Source organism: Phaenicophaeus curvirostris, chromosome 4 (genome assembly GCF_032191515.1).
Source record: "Phaenicophaeus curvirostris isolate KB17595 chromosome 4, BPBGC_Pcur_1.0, whole genome shotgun sequence".
Classification (NCBI taxonomy): Eukaryota; Metazoa; Chordata; class Aves; order Cuculiformes; family Cuculidae; genus Phaenicophaeus; species Phaenicophaeus curvirostris.
The window spans coordinates 62410475-62432927 of record NC_091395.1 but is presented as its reverse complement, the minus strand read 5'-3'; the positions used below and the strand labels follow the sequence as shown (position 1 = coordinate 62432927).

Here is a 22453-nt window from a genome sequence, read left to right as displayed (position 1 = left end):
CTTTTACCTGTGAGCACCAGAGCCACCAGTTACATAGATAATCTGTTTGTGTGCCTCTCCTTAAGCATAGACAGATCTACAGCATAACTCTGCATTACATGTATGAAGTCATAGTTGCAAAACACAGTAAAAGTACTCCAATTTGAAGGGTCGTAGTGTTACCTTGTAGCTTTTATGGAAACACTTGGTGTTTCCTTTACTTGGTTTTTTTTATGCTGAAATAGTGTTCTTATTTTTTGTTATTATACTGTTATTATAGGGTTAATTCCTTGTGATAACTGCTCCGTTTTGCAAGTCATAATGAAAATGCTAGAGTTTGGAGGGTGCTTCCTTTTCATCAGGACTTGTATTGGCAACTGCAATGCCATCAAACGCCCATCTTGCTAATTTGTACTGTGCTTGTCTCCTTCTATAAAAGGCTGAGGTATTTAGATTGAGAATTCTTAAAGATAGAGTAGTAGTTTCAGAAGATATTTTAAAAAAACCCATCATTACATTTTGTACCATTTGGAAAGTTTTGTACAAAAGCACTTATGTGTGTGGAGAAGTTACCTGCTTTTTGCACACTTCCATAGAGTGAACAAATCTTAGTATGCGTGTTGATTATGGACTGCATCATTCAGTTCTGTAGAATACTCTTCTGCATGATCATGCATCTTTGTTTTAACTGCAGTAATCATTTTGTATGGCAGGGGATAAAGCAGCTGTCCTCTGAACTTTAGCTAGCTCAAGCTTAGCAAATGAAAACAGCTTAGAAAAGCTGGTGTCCTCACTGACTAACTTTCTGTAGAACATTAATGTTCTGCTGCTGTTTTTTTAATTTTTTTTTTTTTTTTGCTAAGTCCAAATGGCACTCAGCAGTGTCAGCTGCTCATCCAGGTTTGATAAAACATGTACCTGATGCAAAAGAGATAAGCCACAGAAGAATCATATGCAAATTCAAAGCCTTTCACTTCCATGAAACTTAGCTTTCTTTGGTGCTTCTGTTGATGTATGGTCCCCACAAGACAACTGACATAAATTCTGATGAAAATTGTTTCTTGGCATTAAAGTAATATACCAGTGACAGTGCATGCCATTAATGTTAACTAAATAAGTAATTAAGTAATTGTGTGTTACTGAAAGGTGATGGAAGCAGATTTTCTATACCTCATAGTTAAAACTGAGGCATTGTCCGTGTGAGGCTGAATTCGTAGTGTCTACGTAAGTTACAGCAAGGCTGCTTTTGCTTGCAGCAGTTAAGAATGACCTGTCTTGGGAATATCCTTAAGTTTGGGAGGTTTTATATTGTTTTTAAATAAAAGTAGTTAAGCATTATGGCAACACTGATTTGAACATGAGTAAATTAAACCAGTAGCCAAGTTTTTCTTATGTGACTTACTGCAGGAAGCTTTTTTTTTCCCCCTCAATCATGTTTTTAAGAAAACACAAACTACTTAAGCTAAAGCTCTTTTATAGACAAAGTCATGTCTACAAGTTTAAGTTCTGCCACATAGGCACTGTTGTAGGCCCTACATATAGGGAAGGGGCTGGTGCCTTGTACAGGAATCCTTAAGGAACAATCGGAAATCTTGTCAGACATTCACACCATCTAATTTAAGTATTTAATTGAGGGGCCTATTCCTCTCTCCTTAGAGGCAATCTAGGCTTCTTATTTAGATAATCTACTGTCCTAGAAGAATGTACTTGGCACCACTGACCATATTCAGCCTCTGGGATTCCAGTTTAGGCACTTATGTTGCATGTCAAGAAATTAGTCAATACTAATATTCTCTCATTATGTCATCTAAAGTATGAAAAAGATGAATATGGGTTGCTAATGTAAAAATATATTTCTAAGCTCACATACTGGTTTGGAGTTGTGTTTTGGTTTTTGGGTTTTCCCCCCCTGAAAAAGCCATGCTTTAGACATTCCGTGGCCAAAATGCAAGCACGCAACTCAGTGTTCTGTATGCTCATGTTTTTAATTTACATTCCTTGGATGGGAAAAATTTCTAATTTAAAAAAAAAATCAGTGTTTGCTAACCTATTCTGATTGCAAACTTAATGTTTCTTAATACATTTTAGTAGGAATATTACATCAGTTTAGTGGTATACTTCAGTGCTTTAACTATTTCCATTATAGTAAAAACACTGCATTCTATGAATGTGAATTTAGTTTGTGTCGCTTTTGAGTTCAGGAAATACTCTGTATGTCCGGGTGTTTTTCACCTTGATGTGTCCTTCCTGTTTGCTCAGACAGTATGAGCGATGTTCATAGTCCTAAAAGCTGAGCTTTATTATTCTGTGTTTGAATGTAGCTCTCTAACTGGGGATTTTTATAGTAAGGTACCATCTCTCACAAATGCAAATTTTTCTTTTTATTTTTTGAAATGTGCTACAGTTTTCAAATAAAATGAAACACTTGCAAAGCAAAATGAGTTATAAGTTTGTATGTCACAACAGATGTTAGGTTTAGATATTTAATTTAAACTGCTGTCATGTTGCTTCTGTTTTACCGTCACTTTCATTCAGAGGTTTTCCGATTCTCAATATGACAGGAATTTTTAAACTCTCCCTAACAGTTTAAATGGCTGATCCAGATGATAAATGTGCCAGTCAAAATGAGTTGAAGAGCAGGTTGCTGAAGTTGGGTACTTAATGTCATTTTTAGACTACTGAATAGGTGGCCTGTTTTATTCAGAAGTGCTGAGTGTTTGGCAGCTCATCTTAACCTTTTAAGACATTGGGTGTATCTAGCTCTTATGTTCTCTTAGTCTTCAGGCTAGTTCAATTGTCCAAACACTGATTTATAAACCAGGCTTTACCAATTTATTGTTACTAAGGCAGTGCCTAAAACAGAACAGTGTTTTCAGGATTTTTGATACAGTAGATGTGGTTATCTGGGGCTGCTTAAATAACGTACAAAATCAGATACGTGTGTCATCTCTTATGGGAGGAAACAGCCTACTGCCATACATGTAACTTCCAAGATCAAGACCTTTGAATAAATTAGGAACTGGAGAGGTGGGTGATTCAAAGGAATTAACGTGCAGAAAGTCTGTGAGGCTTACCATTCAAATGCATTTATCACTTTTTATGAACTGAGAATTCTCTCCTACTGTTAAAATTTGCTTCAGTTATCAAGCTTATTCTATCAGAGTAAGGAAAATTCAATAAAATATTTAGCAGCTGTGATATTATAGCTGTGTTGTATATGCTAAGTAGTGTATCTTGCCTCAGTAAGTTTTCCAAAGAGTGGTTGTTCTCTAAGTTAAAATGAACATGTTCTCACCTACCATATGGTCTGATGTATTTGCATTTAAGTACTCCAGCTATAAATATTTCTGGATGGAGAGAGGTAGGGGATAAAGAGGGGTTAAAAAAATAAAAAAGCACATACCACCCCCCCCCCCCAAAAAAAACCCTTAAAAAAAAAAACTCAAAAGAACCCAGAACTTGAATAACAACTTCCCCATCAAAGGCCTAACTGTTTCCTCTAGTTATCTTGTTGAAACTATTAATACACAGATCTTCTAGATTTACCTCATAACTCGCTCTTGCCAAGCCTTTAGTCATCCCCATGATGTGTCTAGTTTGCTTCCAATTTATGAATGCATGTTCTTGAGCTGAAGTACTTCAGCGTGGTTATAGTACATGCTGGTGGGACTTCTGTTTTTTAAATGCTTATGGAGCTGGGAAGTAGATGTCTTTGCCACAGGACATGTTCTGGGTGCATTTTAGGCTCAGTTTAGCTGGCTTACATAACTAGTTTTGTCGTTTTAACTTGGAAACACTTTTGTTGTCAGGATGACCATTTACAGATGTCTACCAGATATTATGGTTCATCTTTACCACTAATGACACCATGGAAAGTAAAAAGCAATTTCACGTGTCTACTTTTAAGCCTTCCTCCCTGCTCTTTTTATAGAGCTAAAATTGCAGTTGTTATAGGTTTTCATATTAAGTTTCTCATTTACACTAGTTATGGTTTTAGCAAGAGACTTATAATCATAGTATGTCTTCACCAAAATGGGAATTACTTGAAGTTTAGATGTTGGCAAAGGTGATATTTTAGGATATATAATGTACTTAGTTGTCAGGTTATTGCTGCTAACACTGTCACAGAATACTATATTCAGCTACTTTAAGTCTGTGAATATTATTAAATCAGCTGTTGCTTTCTAGTCTTAGAATGCATTTTTATTCAGATCAGTTTTAAGGTACAAAAATTGAACTGGGTAACATTTTAGCTTGGGCAGTGATTTTAAGTGTTTCTTTAAAAAAAAAAATCAATTAAGCAGCTGTCTTTTTTGCAGCCAGCTAAGACTGTACTGGAAATTGAGTAGAAGCCTTACAAATTTTAAGTTGTTTCCAGCCCCATTGGATGGTGCTAAATTTCTTTATACTGTAAAGGGGCATGTAAGGGAGCATGTTTTAAAGATACTTGCATTTACTGAATTTAACACCTATATTAGAAGTATAATTTTCTACTCCAAGGAGTGCTACAGATCAGTAGTTTAAAACACATATCCAAAATTCAAAGTTGTTTAACTTCTTAACTATGAATATGTACATTTAGTGTTCATGTTTAAATATCAACAAAATGGTATTCACTGTTTAATAGTTTCTGTCCTTGGATTTGCTTTATGTGTAAATAACAGTATCTAAGCTTTGAAACGTGACTGCACTGAGTTTCTGCAAATTCGCAAACAGGATAATCACATAAATTGCATGGATATATTTAGAAGTCCTAAACAGATTGTGCTAAGAAAAATGGATTGTCCAACAATTTAGTGTTGAAACTCGCTTTTCAGCGACAACTGTTGTCCTCCCGTTCATTCCACATTTAGAGGTGTTGGGGGAGGACTGCAATGTGACTGAAATGTGCACTCTGTAGATGTATTTTGCATAATGTTAAAACATCCTGCTAGCACTAACTATATTCTATGGGTAGAATACTTCCTGCTTCTCCTATATTGAGTAAATTTGTAAAACTTCAGAAATTATTATTACAGAAAAGCGAATTTTCTTACATAGCCTTAACTTTTAAGTTGAGGTGACAATTTGTCACTTAGCTGTACATGTCTGTATCTGTAGGCAGTTATACGAAGAACACCTTTTCAATTATGCTGTGAATGAATGCAGAGGTGTTTCTGGTATTGGGAAAGAAGGGCAAGTAAGATTCAAATGTTTATACAGTTAAAAAGAAATTAAAAGCTAGTGTGAAAACTTGTAGTGCTTGGGAGAAGTTAACTCTTGGCTCTGGGGGGAAAAAACCTAGCATTATGTTGTGACATTCTGAGATATGGACCTTCTGACACAGCAAGAGTTCATTTTGATTCTTAGCATGAGACTGATGAGTCACAGAGATGAAGGAAATGCAAAATATTTTACAGGAATTCAGCCTTGACAAAAAGGTGGTTTGGAGTCAGGATGATAAAAAAACTTGTATTAACATATATGCTTATGTATCAATGGCTTTGTACTACTGATTACCTTTAGCTTCATTATTCCAACACGGTTGATAAGCAGTTATCTTCAAAAACAACCTTGCACTACCTTTAAACCAACATGGAAATAGTTCTCATTCTTGGGGCTACTTCCATGTTGTTGTAAAGGTAGTGCCATGTTGTTTTAGAAGATAACTGCTTATCAACTGTGTTGGAATAATGAAGCTAAAAGATAGTCCCAAATTTTTGGGACTGTTTCCACGTGTGTGGGGAAAAATGCCTAGGACAAACCTGTTCAGTGGTTGTACTTTTTGTGCTTGTCCCAAAGACTGAGGAACGTTACAGTGAAAGTTTTCTGATTGAATTGAGCATGCTGTAACAGAACTGGTCCCTTCCAAACTTCTGGGTTTTTTTTCTACAGCAGAACTTTCTAGAAAACATTTGTTGATGTGACCTACATTATAGAAATACTTTTCCGCTTTGAAATGTAAGCTTCATATTTGCGTAGATAACTGGGCTCTTTAAAGATATGATGTACATTTTTGGGGAGCACAAAGCAGTGCTTTAACATTATGAAGCAAAGTTTTAAAATTATCCTTGTACCCAAAGGATTATTTAGTGCTTTTGAGGCAGTTAAATTCCAGCTAATGTTGCTTTATACTATGTAGCTCATTAGTGTGAGTTGGAATAGATGTTAAAAGCTTGAAGCACTCATGACCTAGAAACTGCCCAAAATCACAAGTGGATAGTGTGATGTGGGTAGTGAGATAGGTGAGATAGCAAAATATAATTCCCATATATAAATCTTGCTTTACTTTAGCATATTCACAGCACTTTTATATTGTATGGTGCATGCCTATTGTATGTGTCCTCAGCTGGAAATGAAGTAATAAAATTCAAAGAAACAAATCTTTATAGACGTTAACTTTCTAAGGTGTAAAGAGGATCAGAAAAGTTTTTCTTCTGCTTCCAGCAGTGCAAGACCTTTCACTTCACATACACAGAATTTGCAAAACAGAATGATGCAAGGGTGAAGTTAATCATCGTTGCATAATGTCAGCCAGTGGAGCAGTTCACAAATGAATTACAATGCATGTTACAAAAATTACTTTTGTGTTCCTCTGTTAGACCCATGATGAAGTGAGCCAATTTTGGGAATTAACTGTGATGGAGCCCTGAAGCACGCTGCCCAGAGAGGTTGTAGAGTCTCCTGCTCTGGAGATATTTAAAACTTGCCTGGACACAATCCTGTGCAACCTGCTGCAGGTGAACCTGCTTCAGCAGGAAGGTTGGATTATATGATTTCCAGAGGTCCCTTCCAACCCTAGCCATTCTGTGATTGTGCTCTCCAGTTACGTGTATAGTAAATACTGTTTCATAGAATCACCAGGCTGGAAAAGACCTCTTGGATCATCAAGTCCAACCATTCCTATCTGCCCCTAAACCATGTCCCTGAGCACCTCATCTACCCATCTTTTAAATACCTCCAGGGATGGGGACTCGACCACCTCCCTGGGCAGCTCGTTCCAGTGCCTGATGACCCTTTCTGTGAAAAATTTCTTTCTGATATCTAGTCTGAACCTCATTTTGTCAGATAGTCACATGTTATCTCAACATGTATGTATACAGCAATGATCAAAAAATAAATAAGAAAATCTAATTTAGTGAAGTTGTAACAGAAACTGGACTGAACAGTGTGATAGTTTTTTACCAATGCTTTATCTCACCCCCCCCATCAGCTGCAAAGATGGCAAAGCATGTTCTTTGTTTACTCAGCACTGGATTTTGCAAGAGCACTTAGTACCTACCATGTACTGACTCCAGCTGAATTTAAGACTTCATTAAAACCCTGATGAGAGACCTTCTCCATGCTAGGAGACAGCAGGGAACAGATTCAGCTTTGTCACTGCTCACACCTTTTATAGGAAACATATTTGCTATGGGAAGTGGGTTCTTTTCCTTGTACTGTTGAGAAACAAGCCTGCAAGGGTATGGAAGCAGATTAGTTACAGGAGAGCTAGAAGAACGGAATGAAAGCTGACCAGTCCCAAAATAAACAGTACTGGTGACTTGCTGGCACTCAAACTGGTTGAAGATGATCTCAAAAGGTGCCAGTGGCATTTGGTCTGGGATGTGGCAAGAGACAAGGGAAATCTGCTTTTTAAATTTATCAGTAAAATTATCTCTGGGCTTCCAAAAAGAAAATAAAAGATCCAATCAAATGTAGCAGATTGCTTACCCAACAGGGCGTTGAACTCTATAATTGTTTAAGGGGTAGAGATTTGGGGGAGAAAAGGTTCTCCTTCATCCAAATGTGGTATCAAGTTGATTAAACTTTCCAAGAAACACAGAAGTAAAAATCTTAAGTTTCATCATGGCTTGTTGGCAAAGTTAAGTCCCTATTTCTGACTTGTAGAAAACCATATTTCAGAGCTTGTTTTTTCACTCCCCAAGCATGAAGAATACCTGCTTGCTTTCAAATGTAGTTTGAAATTAATCTAGGTTTTGCTGAACTGTCCTGGAAAGTCACAGTTGAGTGTGGGTCTGGTACCTTCTGTCCCTATTATATAGGACAGCTGCAGTGGGTGGCTGCATCTGTAGTGAATTTTAACGGTCATGGGATGCGTGTGGTGTATTTCATGCTACTGCATTCATTTACTGCAGTGCAACCAGACAGAAGAAAACAGTAAAATTAAGGCATGATTAAAATATTCATTTAAGTGCCATACTGTCCAGCCAGAAGCCTTGCAAGTAGAAGAGCTTAAGGTTTTACACAAACTATTTTCAGCCTGAAGGTATTCCAGAAAGGATAAAGAACTTAGAAGTCTTTTTTTTTTTTTTTTTTTTTTTGTCTCTGTAACTTGGGTGTATTAGCATGGAAGAAAATACCTTCATTAAGCATAAAATCGGTGAAAATATTTGTCATTTATTGCAGTTACTTCTATTGCCCTCGGAAAAAGTATTTGTCAGAAATTACAGTAGCTCTTCTTAATCTATTATGTGCAAAAACATTGTCCTCTATAAGGCTAATATTGTAAGCTTTGTGACATGTTGTTTTCATGGTTTAGCTTTAATTTTCCAGCCTTTAACTGTTTTGAGTTACAAATGCTCAGCACTAGTCTTTGTATGCAACAGATCTCAGGTTAATCTTCAGAAGCCAGGATGTGCATTGTTAGCAGGGGCCTGAGTGCTGCACCACGTGCTTAGCCAAGCACCAAGAAAATGCTGTCTTTCATATGACGTGCCTGTCTGTCCTGTAGTTCCCCACCTTATTTACTATTTAACTTCTGCATGAAATGAGATTGAGTTCTTACAGTCTCCTTCAGTAAACAGCCTAACATTTAATGCTAATGTGGACTACTAGGCATGATTCGAGTAGTTCTTTGGAAGAAAACAAGCAGTCACAGGTTGTCAGAGTACATACACAGTGCATCTCTAGTTTTAAATTTAGATGCTGTTAAACCTACTGTTAAAGTCAGATATTACTGTTAATAAATTCCAATATCTTAAACTTTTGTGTCATTATCCATCTCGAGTGTCTGAGCGTATGGCCTTTAGAAGGCACATTTGTCTTCTTATCAAGTTTCCTGTTAAAAAAAAAGTACAGAATTTGTATTCCAGTACTAAGGATTTTATTCTCTTTTAGGATCGAAATAGAATGTATGACAGTCTGAATATGCACTCTTTGGAAAACTCCCTTATTGACATTATGAGAGCAGAGCATGATCCACTTAAAGGTATGTTATTGTACTAAATAAAGAAAAAAGGGTCATCCATTCTGCATATTTGCATTAATACTGATTGCTAGTCTGGATTCTAGGGTAATTAAAACAGCAAATTAATTATTTTCTCAACTGACATGAAAGGTGGATCTCAAACTGTATTTTATTGGAAACATTGATTTATGGTTGTTTAAAATTTAAGTTTTAGTGGTTTTATAGGTTCTCCCTCTCCTCCATAGTTGCCTCCTTTCTCCAAAATAATACTTGAAATGCAGTTGTCTGCTGTAGGAAATTCTACCTCTGTTTGTAAAGACACACTGTTCTGTTAGAGGTAGCCAAATGAGGGTGGGAAGGGAATCAAATCACTACCAGTGTTAGTTGGTTATTTTTGCTCTTTTTGCAGTGGATGCTGAAAAGATAATTAAGCTCAGTGATAAATTCAAGTTTTGTTCTTTAAAATATTTTTTTCAAAAGCCCTCAGAGGATAATTAACGTATCTAATTGTCCAGTTTCTGTTTGTCTGAAGAAGTCCAGAAATACACTTGGCTTTAGAATGCTGGTTCCTCATACCCTTCTGTGCTCTCTACAAATCTTTTGACTGCAATAGTAAGCATATAGCTAATATTTGTGGGCTTCAGTTTTAACTTCTCTATTTGCTGTGCAGTAATTCTTCAATTCTGATTGTCTGTACTTACTCTCAGGTCGAGTTTACCATTGAAACTGGGGGAAAGGAGCCCAAGCCATTTTATTTGTCCTGATCGAATGTTACTTTGTGGTGTTATAATTAGACTAACAGAATCTAACTTCAAAATTACCCAAGACTTCAGGGTTTCTTTGCAGAAATTGAGTCTTGATATTGAAGCAATTGAAAAAAAATTTAAAAAGTTAAATTACTTCTTTTTATGTCATTATTTACTCCCACCCGTTCTCTATTTCTCGAGGTTTTTAGATGTAACATACCTTACATTAGCACATAAGGGCCTATGTTCTTCTAATTTGAAAGATACTTCAGTAGAGCGTGATCATGGTTCTCAAGATCTGAAATCAGTCGTAAGACCTGTGGGATTTAGCATGTAATAGTAGGGTAGGATTCAGTGAAAAGCCAAAAGTTTGGGGGTTATTTTTCAAACTAAAAATCTCTACAAAGCATTGGGAAATAGGTAGAATTTAATTGGCTTGTTAGTTTTCCTCCTCTTTACAGTGGAAGCTGAGCTTAAATTTTCTTAGGTTCTTAAATCTGATCTCTTGTTTCTTACTGCCTACAGAGGATTAATTCCAGTTTTAACAATTTTGTCATTTAAGTCCATTATTAAATTCATTTTCCGTCTATTTGATGTATTTGCAAAGCATTGCGAAGAAAGAGTTTGAAAGCTGTGAACAGTTAGCCCAGTGGTAACTGGTGCGGACTAAAAGCAGGCATATGTCTCAAAGACAAATTATTTAGTTAAATCATTCTTGTTTCAAAGCATTGTTGGTTCCATTTGCCGCACTCGGGTGGTGACTAGTATTTATTTGGTTATTCAAACCTAAATCTGCCCTCAGGAAGGACATTAAAAGGTAAAGCTACTGTTAGACATAACTTCAGAGAATGCTGGTCTTCTGTCACAATCTACTGTCCTCGGCACCTTTCACACTCCTGAAAACCAATTGTTTTCTTCACATTTTTTCCTGTGCGCACTGACATGACAAATGGAAGTGGTTGTTTTCTTCCCCCTACCGTTTTCACTTCTTATTTTGGCTTTATAATGCAGAAGAGTTTTCAGAGGCACAGTGAGCTCAGAAAGGACTGATTTTTATTCATATCTTCATATTCCATTATGATACAATAGATTAAAACAATGTATTTCCAATAATAATTTTTAACAAGCATAAGATGGCAAAACTTTAAGATTTTAAAGTAAATTTGGTCCATACATAGATACTTCTAAAAACTCGGAGGTTTCAGTCTACGGTTATGGGATTTTTTTTTTTTTAGCAGTTTCATTATCATACTCTTGCAGTGAAAATTCTGCTATGTTTTATGTTTGCAGTAAAACAGATGGAAGCCATAGATAGTGATGAATTCAAAAGAAATCCATTTTTTGTGCGAGTGCCAGAGAACAATGCACACGCAAACTGAATTTAAATTGAGGAATTGTGTGCTGTTGTTTGAATTGGTTGATTAAGATTTTTTTTTTGTCCTCTTTAGAGGTTATTTCAGCTGTAACAGCCAGCTACATTTTTAACAGTAAGACCTAAGCAATGTTCCTTACTTATTGAAAATGGGGAGAAGAGATCACATCCTAGAGTGGCCTTTTTATTTCTCTCTACCCCTCTTCTGCCTAGTCATGATTAGTTGGCATTTCTGCAATTTCCTAGCAACTTTAACCTTTTTTTTTTTTTCCTGCAAATCATGAAACACTCATTTTGTTGTTTCAGTCTCTGTGGTTTTTCTTTTCACCACAGAAAATCTGTTGTTTACTTAAAAGCCCATCAGATTTGCTTGCTGAATACACATGATTAAGAATATTGTTGTTATTTATTTGTTGGTCTGATTAATATATAATACACTTTGTAGTCAAGGAATATTTTGTAACTAGAGAATATTTTTATGACAAGTTTTTAAGTAAATATAAGCGCACTGAAACAATGCATCTTTTATATCTGACCACAGCAGTAAAATGAAAGTCCCTGGAATTTTAAGCACGTGCTTCAGATTTAGCTGCTTACAATATCTGGAGTGTGACTAAGCATCTTGTCTCAGATTTTGCACAGTGCAAAACAGATACTGTGTACTAGCTCACAGCTTGAAGTTTTGCATTTCAAGATCCATTTTAGAAGAAAGCAAAACTTCACCACTTTTGCTTTCGTGAACTTGAAAAAAGTTTACTTTAAATATGATTCACTGAAAGCTAACTTTGTACCAAAAAATAGACTACAGATGCATAGTTTCACGTTCACTTAGACAAAGATTAGTCATTAGTGCAGATGTGATCAAAAGAAAGAAGTAATTTTTATCTTTCAGTAAAAGTTTTTCAAGGTAGATTAGTAGGGAATAGACGCTTGACTTCACTAGTCATTGTGGCAAAATACTGAGCATATTAAAAGTAATCTTTCCTGTTCTGCTTTCTAGAAGTGCATTTCATAATAAGACATTAATCATAGAACCACCAGGTTGGAGGAGACCTCTTGGATCATCGAGTCCAACCATTAAGTAGTGTTTAAGATTACCCCATCCAATCAATGGAGTTAGAATTAATAGAAGTTAAAGTAATTTAATTTGGTTTTGCATCATTGTCCTTAAATACACTTTTATTTTTAAATAGGTCTTAAAAATACTTCGAGAGAAGTTCAATTACAATATTGATAGCCGGAATAGGGGCGTATTGGTAGTGTAACTCTTTTGCAGACATCTCTCTTGAGTACTTGCTTTTTTTTTTTCTTTTTCCCTGTTCTTCTCCCAAATACCAATGTTTCTTGATGTAGAAAACTTGGATTCTACACATTTTGAAAACAGGAAATCAAGTACACTTGGGCTAAAACAATTTATGGAAAAATGTTAGAAGAAATTGTTATATTTTGCATGGAATATGTGTTAGCACTGAAGAGCAGGTGTGTTAATGGAATCTGTCTACTATTTTAAACATCCTTCTGGTGTAAAGACTGGTGTTTACCATGTAATTTACAGGCTTTCCCTGTGTAAGGGAAGCGTATGGATACTGTATTAAATTTAGAATTCATTTCTGTTTCTTGACCAAGTTCTTATAGCTCTACAAGCTAGATATAAAGTAATAAAGAACTTGAATTAGCCATAGCTCTATTAGTGGGAATAACAGGAGAATTTTTCTTCTGTTTCTTTGTGGGGGGCAAAACAATGTTTTTAGGAAATTTACGTTAATGTATTTTTTATATAGCTAGTAATTAATAAAGTAAAACTCTTATTTAGCTTGTGTGGGGGAAATGTAACTTGATACACATAGAAGTCTGTCTTGCTTTTTCTTGGTGGTTTTTTTTTTTCCCCCCTCTTCAAATTTGTTTGGTTGAGCTTTTCGGCTGTTTGACATCTGTCTTTTAAAAGCAACCTGCTGGCGCATGCTCTGAAGTAAAAAGAAAGGCATTGGTGACTCAGCAACACAATAGAGAACGTTCTCTTTCTTTCCCTTTGGTAACTTTTGTTTTCAAAAAAAATTTGGTTTATATTTCACGTTATGAAGCTCTGAAGTTTATAGTTACGCAATTGCTTCCTAGAGCAATTCAAACTGTGCTCAGAAAAGAGTTTCTAAGGCTGAACAAAAAAAGTGTGAAGGGAAAAACTTTGCATTTAGTCATATAAAAGTATCTGAAATTGCGCATACAGGTGTCACAAATTTTTTATGATGAATAAGGCTGATAGACTGATTTGCCTAAATAGATCGACTGTCAGAGATGACACATTTGGCCTCATTATGACTTACATAATTCTTACACAAGCATTTGGAAAAGTATAGTATCCAGGCTTCCTGTAACTAGGTGGTGTCCAAACATGTGTTTGTGCTGTTGTCTTAACTACACTGATTGAAAAACTGAGCTTTCTGAAACTGCTGCAATCCTCAGCCATTCCCTGGTCTGTTAAAGAAGTTTGGGAAAAGTTTAGTGTGGAAGCTTTTTGTCTTCTACTTGGGGGATCTCTTGGAAAAAAGGAAGATGGGAAAGGAATTTACTTTAAAAAAGGGACAGAGTACGTATGAAATATCAAACTTGTGAAACTGTGACTCAGCAATGTTTAAAGCAAGTCATCAATTGTATCTATCCTAAATGTTTTAATATATGGTGAATCTTCCAACAGTTTAGTTAAATAGGAAAAAAAAGTATGCATTTCCAAAAGCAGATATGAATTTCCCTTAAAATGAAAAATCAGTAAGCACAACATCTGTGTGCTGAGAATCGTACAAAAAAAATAAGTTTCCATTGCCTATATTAGTAACATGAATTTACAGAAATAGAGTTAAAATTAATTTTGTTACTCTTTACTCGTGGTCTGGATTAGCTAGACTTTTACCTGGATTTTGTCAATATGCTGCCCCACCAAAACTTATTTGCAAGCTTTTTAGTTGGTTGAGTTTTTTCTGTGCTTATGGAAGAATGTGTTGAGACGTACAGACCAGGCAGTTCTGCTAGCATTGATCAAATATAGATAAGGAAGAGGAGGATAGATTTCATAGAACTCTAGTTGTATAAGGAATGTCAAACATATTTGCATCTCCTTAGCAATACTATTTTGAATTTAGTCACGATATTTGAGAATTACTAATTAACAGTAATGTGATGAAGTTGCAAGTTCAGGTTTGCACAGGGAAAATATCTATAACATGATGCTTTGATAAAACACTGTAATATTAGGCATTGTATTTGTTTCGGGTAGTAGCACTTTACTAATTTTGGATTCTGTAGAGCTAATATATGTCGTCAGTGAAATGAATACTTTTCATTTCTCAGAATTGAATATGTATTATTTAAATAGTAGATATTCTCTAGTTTGAAGTTTGATTTTAAACTAATAAAGCATTTATATATTATTAAAATTTCTTTTTTAAGCTGGCAGAGGACACTGGTATTGCTAGAATTGAATGGTTTATATGATTCTGGATTACTGGCATTAAAGTAGGATGGGATTAGATAAGATTTGTGGTGAGGACAGTTCTTAAAATGGTACTTTTAAATACACTGAACAACATGCAGTGAAAATAGCTGACTAGAAAGAATATACTGTAGAAGCAAAGTGAATTGTTACAAGACAGTGCTCCCATCTTCTGTATTTTGTGTACTGCTGTCTTAAGTGAGGTTTAATATTAGATATGTCTGTTTAATTAGGACAGCGTTAAAAATGGTGTAATCTGAGCTCTGTATAAGACGATTGATGTTGCAGTGAGTTCTATACATGAGGTATTCTGAATTTGTGTATATCACTAAATTCAGGTGAGCGCCGTAGAAACAATGCATTTAACTTCAACAGATTAATCTGAGGGATAAGAACCTAAGCTAATGTAACAAATAGTAGTGATTGTATTTTGGAAAAGTAAGCAAACCTTGTATGTTAAAAATGTTTTTAAGGTTTAAAGTCCTAGTACTAGACAAGGTAGTAAATACAAGCATTAAGTTCACAAGAATGCAATAATTCAAGATACGATTTCATTGAAATATCCACGTAAATAAGACTTAAAAGAAGTATTAGCTGTACATGTACTGAATACTGTGTTACTCAATTTCCTTTCTGACTCTCAAATCATTCTAAACTAGTTTTCCTCCCCAGGTGTTGACACTGATGGGCTTCTCTCTCCTGGTAGGCCTTGAATCTGACCTCTCTTTCTGTAGTAATTACAGAAAAAAATGTATCTTTTGTCTCCCTTGCTGAATAGGAAAAGATAAATGCATACAGACAGGGAGAAGGACTGTCGCCACTGACTCGGGGAGGTTCAAGATGACATAATCATTTCTCACAATTTCTATTGTTATTCTAGGGAGAGAACACATTCTGGTTTGCAAGAAACTGCTCACATTATTGCCAGTATTTCTATAGCACTATACATAAATGTGATGGCGACAGTAAATAATTTTGTAAAATACTTGCTGTTAGGCAAAGAACTAAGAAGAAAAGCAAACTGATGTGTTGTACACCAGGCTAAGCAATCCAGTGGCAGCTCTCAGATAGCAATTTAAGATGCCTTGTTCGTAATTCTTGTCCTATTACACCAGCATGCATTGCAAGTAGGGCAGAGTAGTTATTGTTCCAGGAAACATTAGGTATACCTGTAAATGTCCAGCATGACAGAAAAAATGGCTTGTATGTTAAAACTGGACATCTTGAAGATAAGGGATGTGAAATGCAAAGCAAATTTTTCCTACCTAATCTGCAGGTGTCCTAATAATAATGAAATTTATGGGAAGAGAAATAGCATGTGGTAGTAAAAAAAAGTTTTGCTACAGTGTCTGTAAATAATAAGGCTGAATAAAATACCCTAAATTATCTTAGTACTGCTATTTTGAAGTATTGACTGTGAAGTTTGTAATGTATATTTTCTCTACATTTTTTGGTAGATAGTTATGTTGGTTTCCTAAAGGGAAAGAGCAAAACTTAAATCCTACTACTTAAAAAATTTTCAGCAGAAAGGTTTTTTTATTTAACCCCAAAGGTGTCCCTTGAAATGTGGTACCACTGTTGTGAGGAATTTCCAGTGTTGCTGCTAACCACATGGATTTAGCAGGCAGAGGCGGGGAGAGGAGGGCGGCAAGGAGGAGGACAGTTTGTGATAGGAATTGTTAGACAACAGTAATATATGGATTGCTGATTCAGTTTTCTGTCTTCTTTAAATTTTTTTATCTGTGTTTCTTTTTAGAAAGAGTGAACTTTATGAGGGTATGGCAATGTCTTACTAATACTTAGATCTTGCAAGCCATCTGCATATACATATTCCCCTTTAACCGTGTGTGAGTTCTAAACACTCATTGCTTCTAGACTGGATTCTTCTCCCTTAATGCCTCCACAAATTTTCTCATTGCCTCCAAAAGATTTAAATGTTTAAGTAATTTTTTTTATGTATGCTTATGGATTATAAACAAGCAAGTGTGTTTTAATAGCAAGACAGGTGGAAACTCAGGTTTTTGCACGTTAAAGCCCACTTCTTCTGAACACAGTGGCTATTGTAAATATCTCTCTAGGGTCAGTGTGCACTACTGGTGTGTTTGCAGCTTCCTGTAAACAGAAAACATCTCCTTTCATAAGAAGGAATTTATAGTGAAGAGACACTTCAGCTGTGCATTTTAAACCATTCACTTCAGTAAAGTATAACATGCCAGCAGTGTAGTAAAATGCAATACTTCAAAAATTCTAGTGTCAGGATGTAAGGTTTTCACGTAAATTTTTATTCAGTATAAAATGATGAAAATGTTATTTATCTTTGTCCTTTGATTTTGTTAATTCTATAAACAACTACTCTAGTTTTTCCCCAATCTACTTAAAAATATCACATACAATGGTTATATGTAATAGACCAAGATACAGTCATAAACTGGCTAATAAAATTTCAATGCCTTAATTCCTATTAACGTGATTTTTCTTAAATTGATTCAGTAAAGAAGCACTAAACTGTAGAAATGCTGCTCTGTCAAGCTGCATAGCAGTTATTCACAATCACTATGAAAGAGAAGACTAAAGCAGTCAGCACTATTTCTGGGTGTCATGAAACAAAAAGTGGCTTTATCCTATTGGAGCTGATCCCAAAGCACATTGCAGATCTTATGACCAGAGAATTAAGGTTAAGAAGTCTGTTCTTGTCAGCTTTAACTTGGGTCAAGGGTATTGTTGGTTAATGTGCTTGGAGTTAAATATTAGCTCTTTATTTCCCTTAGGCAAACTGGAAATATAGTTTATATTTAAATTCTAAGCTGTGATTTTTTTTTTTCATTATTTTTTCTAGCATAATAGCTAAACCCGCTGCATTTGTTTTGTTTTGTTGTTTGATTTTGTTGTTTTTTTTTAAGGTCGCTTGAGTTATCCACATCCAGGGACTGACAATCTTCTGATGTTAAATGGTAAGTGCTAATCTTATAACAGTTTCTAATTATCTCCAGCTTAGTTTAAATCTGACATGTTGGTATAAAATTATACTATTATATTCTGTTATTGAATTACTTGCCTCTAGTCTTCAACACTGATGGGACTGTTGCCATTTTTCAGAGTTGAATGACAAGAGCTAATCTCGCAACAGCCTTTCATTATATCTAGCTTATTTGAAATCTGAAATGCTTATAAGTATGCACTGTTCTTTTTTGTTCTCAAGCAAACCAGTGGTGTGTTCTGCAAAGATGTGCTAGAAATCTATTACACAGAAAAAGGGATTAGGAAAATGAGAAGGCCAGAAAGGCATGGGTTTCTATTATGCTAAATAAAGAGTGAACTAGGTACTTTCTATTACACTTATATGGAATGACATTTTATTTTTGGATATTTTGGAAGTGATTCTGTCAAATGTTTCTAACTGCAGCATAGGCTGAAGTTAGAGTTCATGTTCACGTTCCTTTCCCAGTAGGTCAGACTTCATGAACATCTGCTACTTGGTGAAGGCATGAACTTTAGCCTTTGTTCAAGGCTAAAGAAAGAAGCAGAACTTGATAATCCATCTAAGTCAATAATAAATCAGGGGGTCACACACAAATATTTTCTACATTGCGAAGAATTAGAGCTATAATGCCACAGCTTCTTTATATTAGAAAACTTTGTAGTCTTCAGTTTCCTTCTGTGCGTAAGTGGATTCAAGCTTACATTTCCCTGTGTCCTGTAATTGGTGCCTTGGAGGGAGGAATAAGGAAAAGGAGCATTGGTAATTCAGATACTCACAGTTCTCCCTTAATTTCTCAGTAACTGTTGTAGTTCCTACAAGGAGGAACAGACCTTCATGAAAGAGAAGCACCATTTTTAAGGATCCTGGGCCCTCCTATGTGTGCAGTAATACTTAACTCTAGATCATGTCCCTCACTGGGTTTTAGTTGGCTTGATTTTAGTGAACTGGTATCTCGGGATCCCAGTAAGGTTCTGGCATGAGCCAAACTGGAATTGTTCAATGCTTTTAAGACTTGGCACTTCCAGATAAAACTTAGTTTTACCTAATTTTTACTTAAGTGATGTATCTTTTCCAGCTCATTTGAAGTGTACTTACTGAACTGCACTTAATATTAACATTTACCGTTTTCATTATTTTAATTAAATGAATGAAAGGAGAGCTGATTTGTCTTTTAATAAATTATATATCTGATAACTGTATACCTGTTTCAGCTCAAACTGTAAAAAAAAAAAAAAATTCATTTTTAATGGCAGTTTCCTCTCAAAAGTCAAAAAAAAGATACTTCAGAATGGGTTTACCTGAGTATGCTTTTAACTGTCAGCTTAGAAGGAAACTTTCTGTAGCCAAGTAATAATTCAGGAGTCCAGCTTGGACTGTTTTCCCCATTATAAGGTTCTTCCTTTTATAGTTTAATGTATTGAATTTTTTTAATGGCTATTGAAATGTAATTAAGCATTTGATTATATTGGCAAGGGAGTCCATCTTAAAGATACTGTATCTAGCTGTGCTTCTAAAAAAAGTGGTTTAGTTCAAATGGAAGTTATTGAACTTCTACACAGGAATATGGATTCATGAAAAAGGCCTCATTAATTCACTGTCATCATTTGATTATTAAATCATGAATGCTGGTGACATAATATTTTATCTTGCTTCCTATCATAAATTTTGTAGTCCTCCTTAAAAAAGGGCAGGTTGCCTAGTAGTTTTTCCTGTTACGCAACAAAATATTTCAAATTCAGCTCAGTTATTCGGTTATTTACAATGTGTATGTATTTGATGTCTGGTATATATTTGAAAGACGTCTGAATGAAATAGAAGTTGTCAGCAATGCTATCACACAAATAGTAATTGTACATAATGTACAGAGCAAGATTGTATTGATGTTAGATAAACATGCACAAAAAGGTGTATTTACTTCTGTCTTGTATTTGTACATCTGATCTGAGTTTAAGTTGAAGAAAGAGTAGTGTTAAGCCTTACTAGTATGTAGCTTCAGGGATGTAAGAAGGGTTTAACCATAAAGAATTATCTTCGTTGTACTCACAGCACTCTTAATGTTGGATGGTTCCAGTGGTATTTGACTTCATTTTTTTTGTTGGGCACCATTGTATTTGTTGCTTAATATATATTTTCTAGAATAAAAATGTATCACTTGTGCTTTCTCACTCATCTGAAATCTTTCAGAGTTTTTGGCTAATTAAGATATCCAGCTTTATAGACTAAAAGATACAGAAAAGAAAAAAAAAAAAAACAATTGACAAATGAAAAGTTCAGGAAGGAAAAGGCTTAATCTCCTTCTTTTTGTAGTTCTAAAGCAATTATTTGCCTGTAGTGTCTGGCCTTTCCCAAAAGGCTGTCTCCTGTGCAATTATTTGTCTAAGCTTGTGCACTAGTTATATAGATGTATTTATTAAATACATATATATAAACCATATGTATAGCTAAGTCTATAGTTAAATATATATAATGTCTATTACATGAAGTTAGGAGATGTTTGCTTTAACATGATATTTTTAGGAATGGTAATAGTTTGTACTTACTGTTATTAAACAGCTTACCCATAATATAAGCACCACAGTCTTAAAGTCTAGATAAAAAATAGGGGAAAATAACAAGATTTGCAAACCCACGCATTTTGATGCTAACGATCACATTTATTCCAGCAGTTCACATAGATCATGTAAGAATGGGTTTGTGTTTTTCTAGATGCGAAGTAGCAGAAAAGCCCTGCCCAAACTAGTCTAAAGGGACAAGACAGATAAATATCGGGGTGGGAGGTTTGCCGTACAAGTCAAGTAAATAATGTGACCAGATCAAGTACAGTTATTTTCTCATTTTCTCTGATTTCATTGTTTTGCTAAAGCAAAGAATACACAGATAATTTAGGTACATTGCTGTAATTGCCATATGTATGTACTGCAGCAATTACACTATTAAGCTGAATCTCTTTGCTGTTTCTTTACAATTTAAATAACCCTGTTGTTTTTCTCCTTAAAATTACTGTTATTTATTTTTAAATGCACAAAGAAAAACAGTTTGGGCTTTCCATACCAAAATATTTTTATGCATATTGATTCATCTTAACTATGAAAACATGAGAAAATAGCTGAGCTGATTCAATGAGCGGAAGTGGCAGAAGAGAAGAAAAACTAAGGCTAGTGCCAAAAGGTGCTTAATAATATAAGTTTGTATATTATTCTTTGAGAGAGAACATGGCACTGCAGTCATTGCTGTGGATGTGATGCACTTCAGTTTTCCCTGATTAGTTTTATTTGTGTATGGTAAAAAAAGGCATACGGGGGTGCGTGCTGCAGCACTGACATAGGACTGTGTGTCTTATAAGTGCCTGACTTCAGAAGAAAACAGTTTCTGAAGTTCAGCTTTACTATCCTTGTGCAGCAGCAACTCATGAGAAAACCAATCACATTGAAGAATACATTATGTTTTGTGGATTCTGTTTTGATGTGGGACATCTGAATTTAGGTGTTTCCACTTGGTTAGATACTCGAGTGTCTTTTGGAAAGTGGGCTTTTGTGTTTGACTTACTAGTAGAAAGTTGAAGTCTCTAAAAAACTTTAAGCCAAAGTCTGTTCTGAGCTATAGTAGTTCTTTCAGATGTAAGAAAACAAATTGGAAAGTGAGTTCAATACAAGTTTGATAGGAATATAGTAACTGTTGTGTAAAAACTGAATAGTTTAAGGGAGTGAAAAAGAGGCATTTTCAGAATTCCATAAGCAATTCACTGAAGTCCTAGTAGGAAGAGATCAAAATAACAGAATAAAAAGATACGGTAAAAAAATTAGTAAAAATACCATGCAAACAGGAGGTACCAGGATTTATAATTAGTTAGTAACATGAGAACAGAACAGCAAATGACATTTATGAATCGCTGAGTTTATGAGGCCACATAGATTTCAGTATCCCAGAACCACAGTTGCTTTTCAGGAGAGATGTTTGTATGGAGCCCCAGTAAAATCAGAACAGTAGTGCTGAGACGCAACAATCTTTGTTCGTAAGTGTTGCCATAATAGTATGGGTTATAGTAACATTCTCTGTTTGTATATTTAACTGCAGTGCTGTAATGATTAAAATCTTTTGTGTGCAAGTCTGTGAAACAGGAACAGAAAATACTTTGTGGAAATGTAACTAAGAAATTACACATGGCTTAATAGTTTTTCTGTTCGTAATCTGTCTATTTTTAGTTTCCTAACCTTCAGGCAGAGAAGCAGTCAGTATGGTCTTCTGAACTGTAGCTATAAGTGTGATCTCTTTAAGAATCTTGCGAAACTCAAGTTAGGAAAATCTTAGGTTTACTTGCAGTCTGTCAGAAATTGTTGCTTTGCCTTTGTGCAGTGTTTTTGATACAATGCTGTTTCTTGTGACTTGTGCCCTGATTTTGTTTGCTACTACAAGGAGTCTTTTGTTTCAAACAAAACCTTGCGGTTAATTTTCTGCTAGGTCTTTTCATGAAAAAGGAAGGTCACGGCTTATAGCATTTGTATTGTCACTGCAAAGGACTGTACAAACTGTTCCATGGACCAGGATGTTTCTGTGATTAATGCTTGCTACATGCTTTTGAAAGTAATATTTTCCTTTTTTACAATTTCAGCAGCCTATTATTTATACACTTGTCTAAGAGAAATAGCATTTGTGAGAATGAATTACAAATTTACCATAATTTATGTATCCATAATTCATATGAAGTTAAGGCTGAGTATAAAGA

At 35.1% G+C, this 22453-nt stretch overlaps 1 protein-coding gene across 3 annotated transcripts in view; it reads left to right on the top strand.

Moving 5' to 3' along the window:
• CPEB2 (cytoplasmic polyadenylation element binding protein 2) overlaps positions 1 to 22453 on the top strand; it is a 50168-nt gene that overhangs the window by 5771 nt on the left and 21944 nt on the right. For all 3 annotated transcript variants that reach the window (XM_069856276.1, XM_069856274.1, XM_069856275.1), the window contains exons 3-4: positions 9079 to 9169; positions 17651 to 17701. In XM_069856276.1, coding sequence (XP_069712377.1) covers positions 9079 to 9169; positions 17651 to 17701 — 142 coding nt within the window. The remainder of the gene's footprint in view (positions 1 to 9078; positions 9170 to 17650; positions 17702 to 22453) is intronic.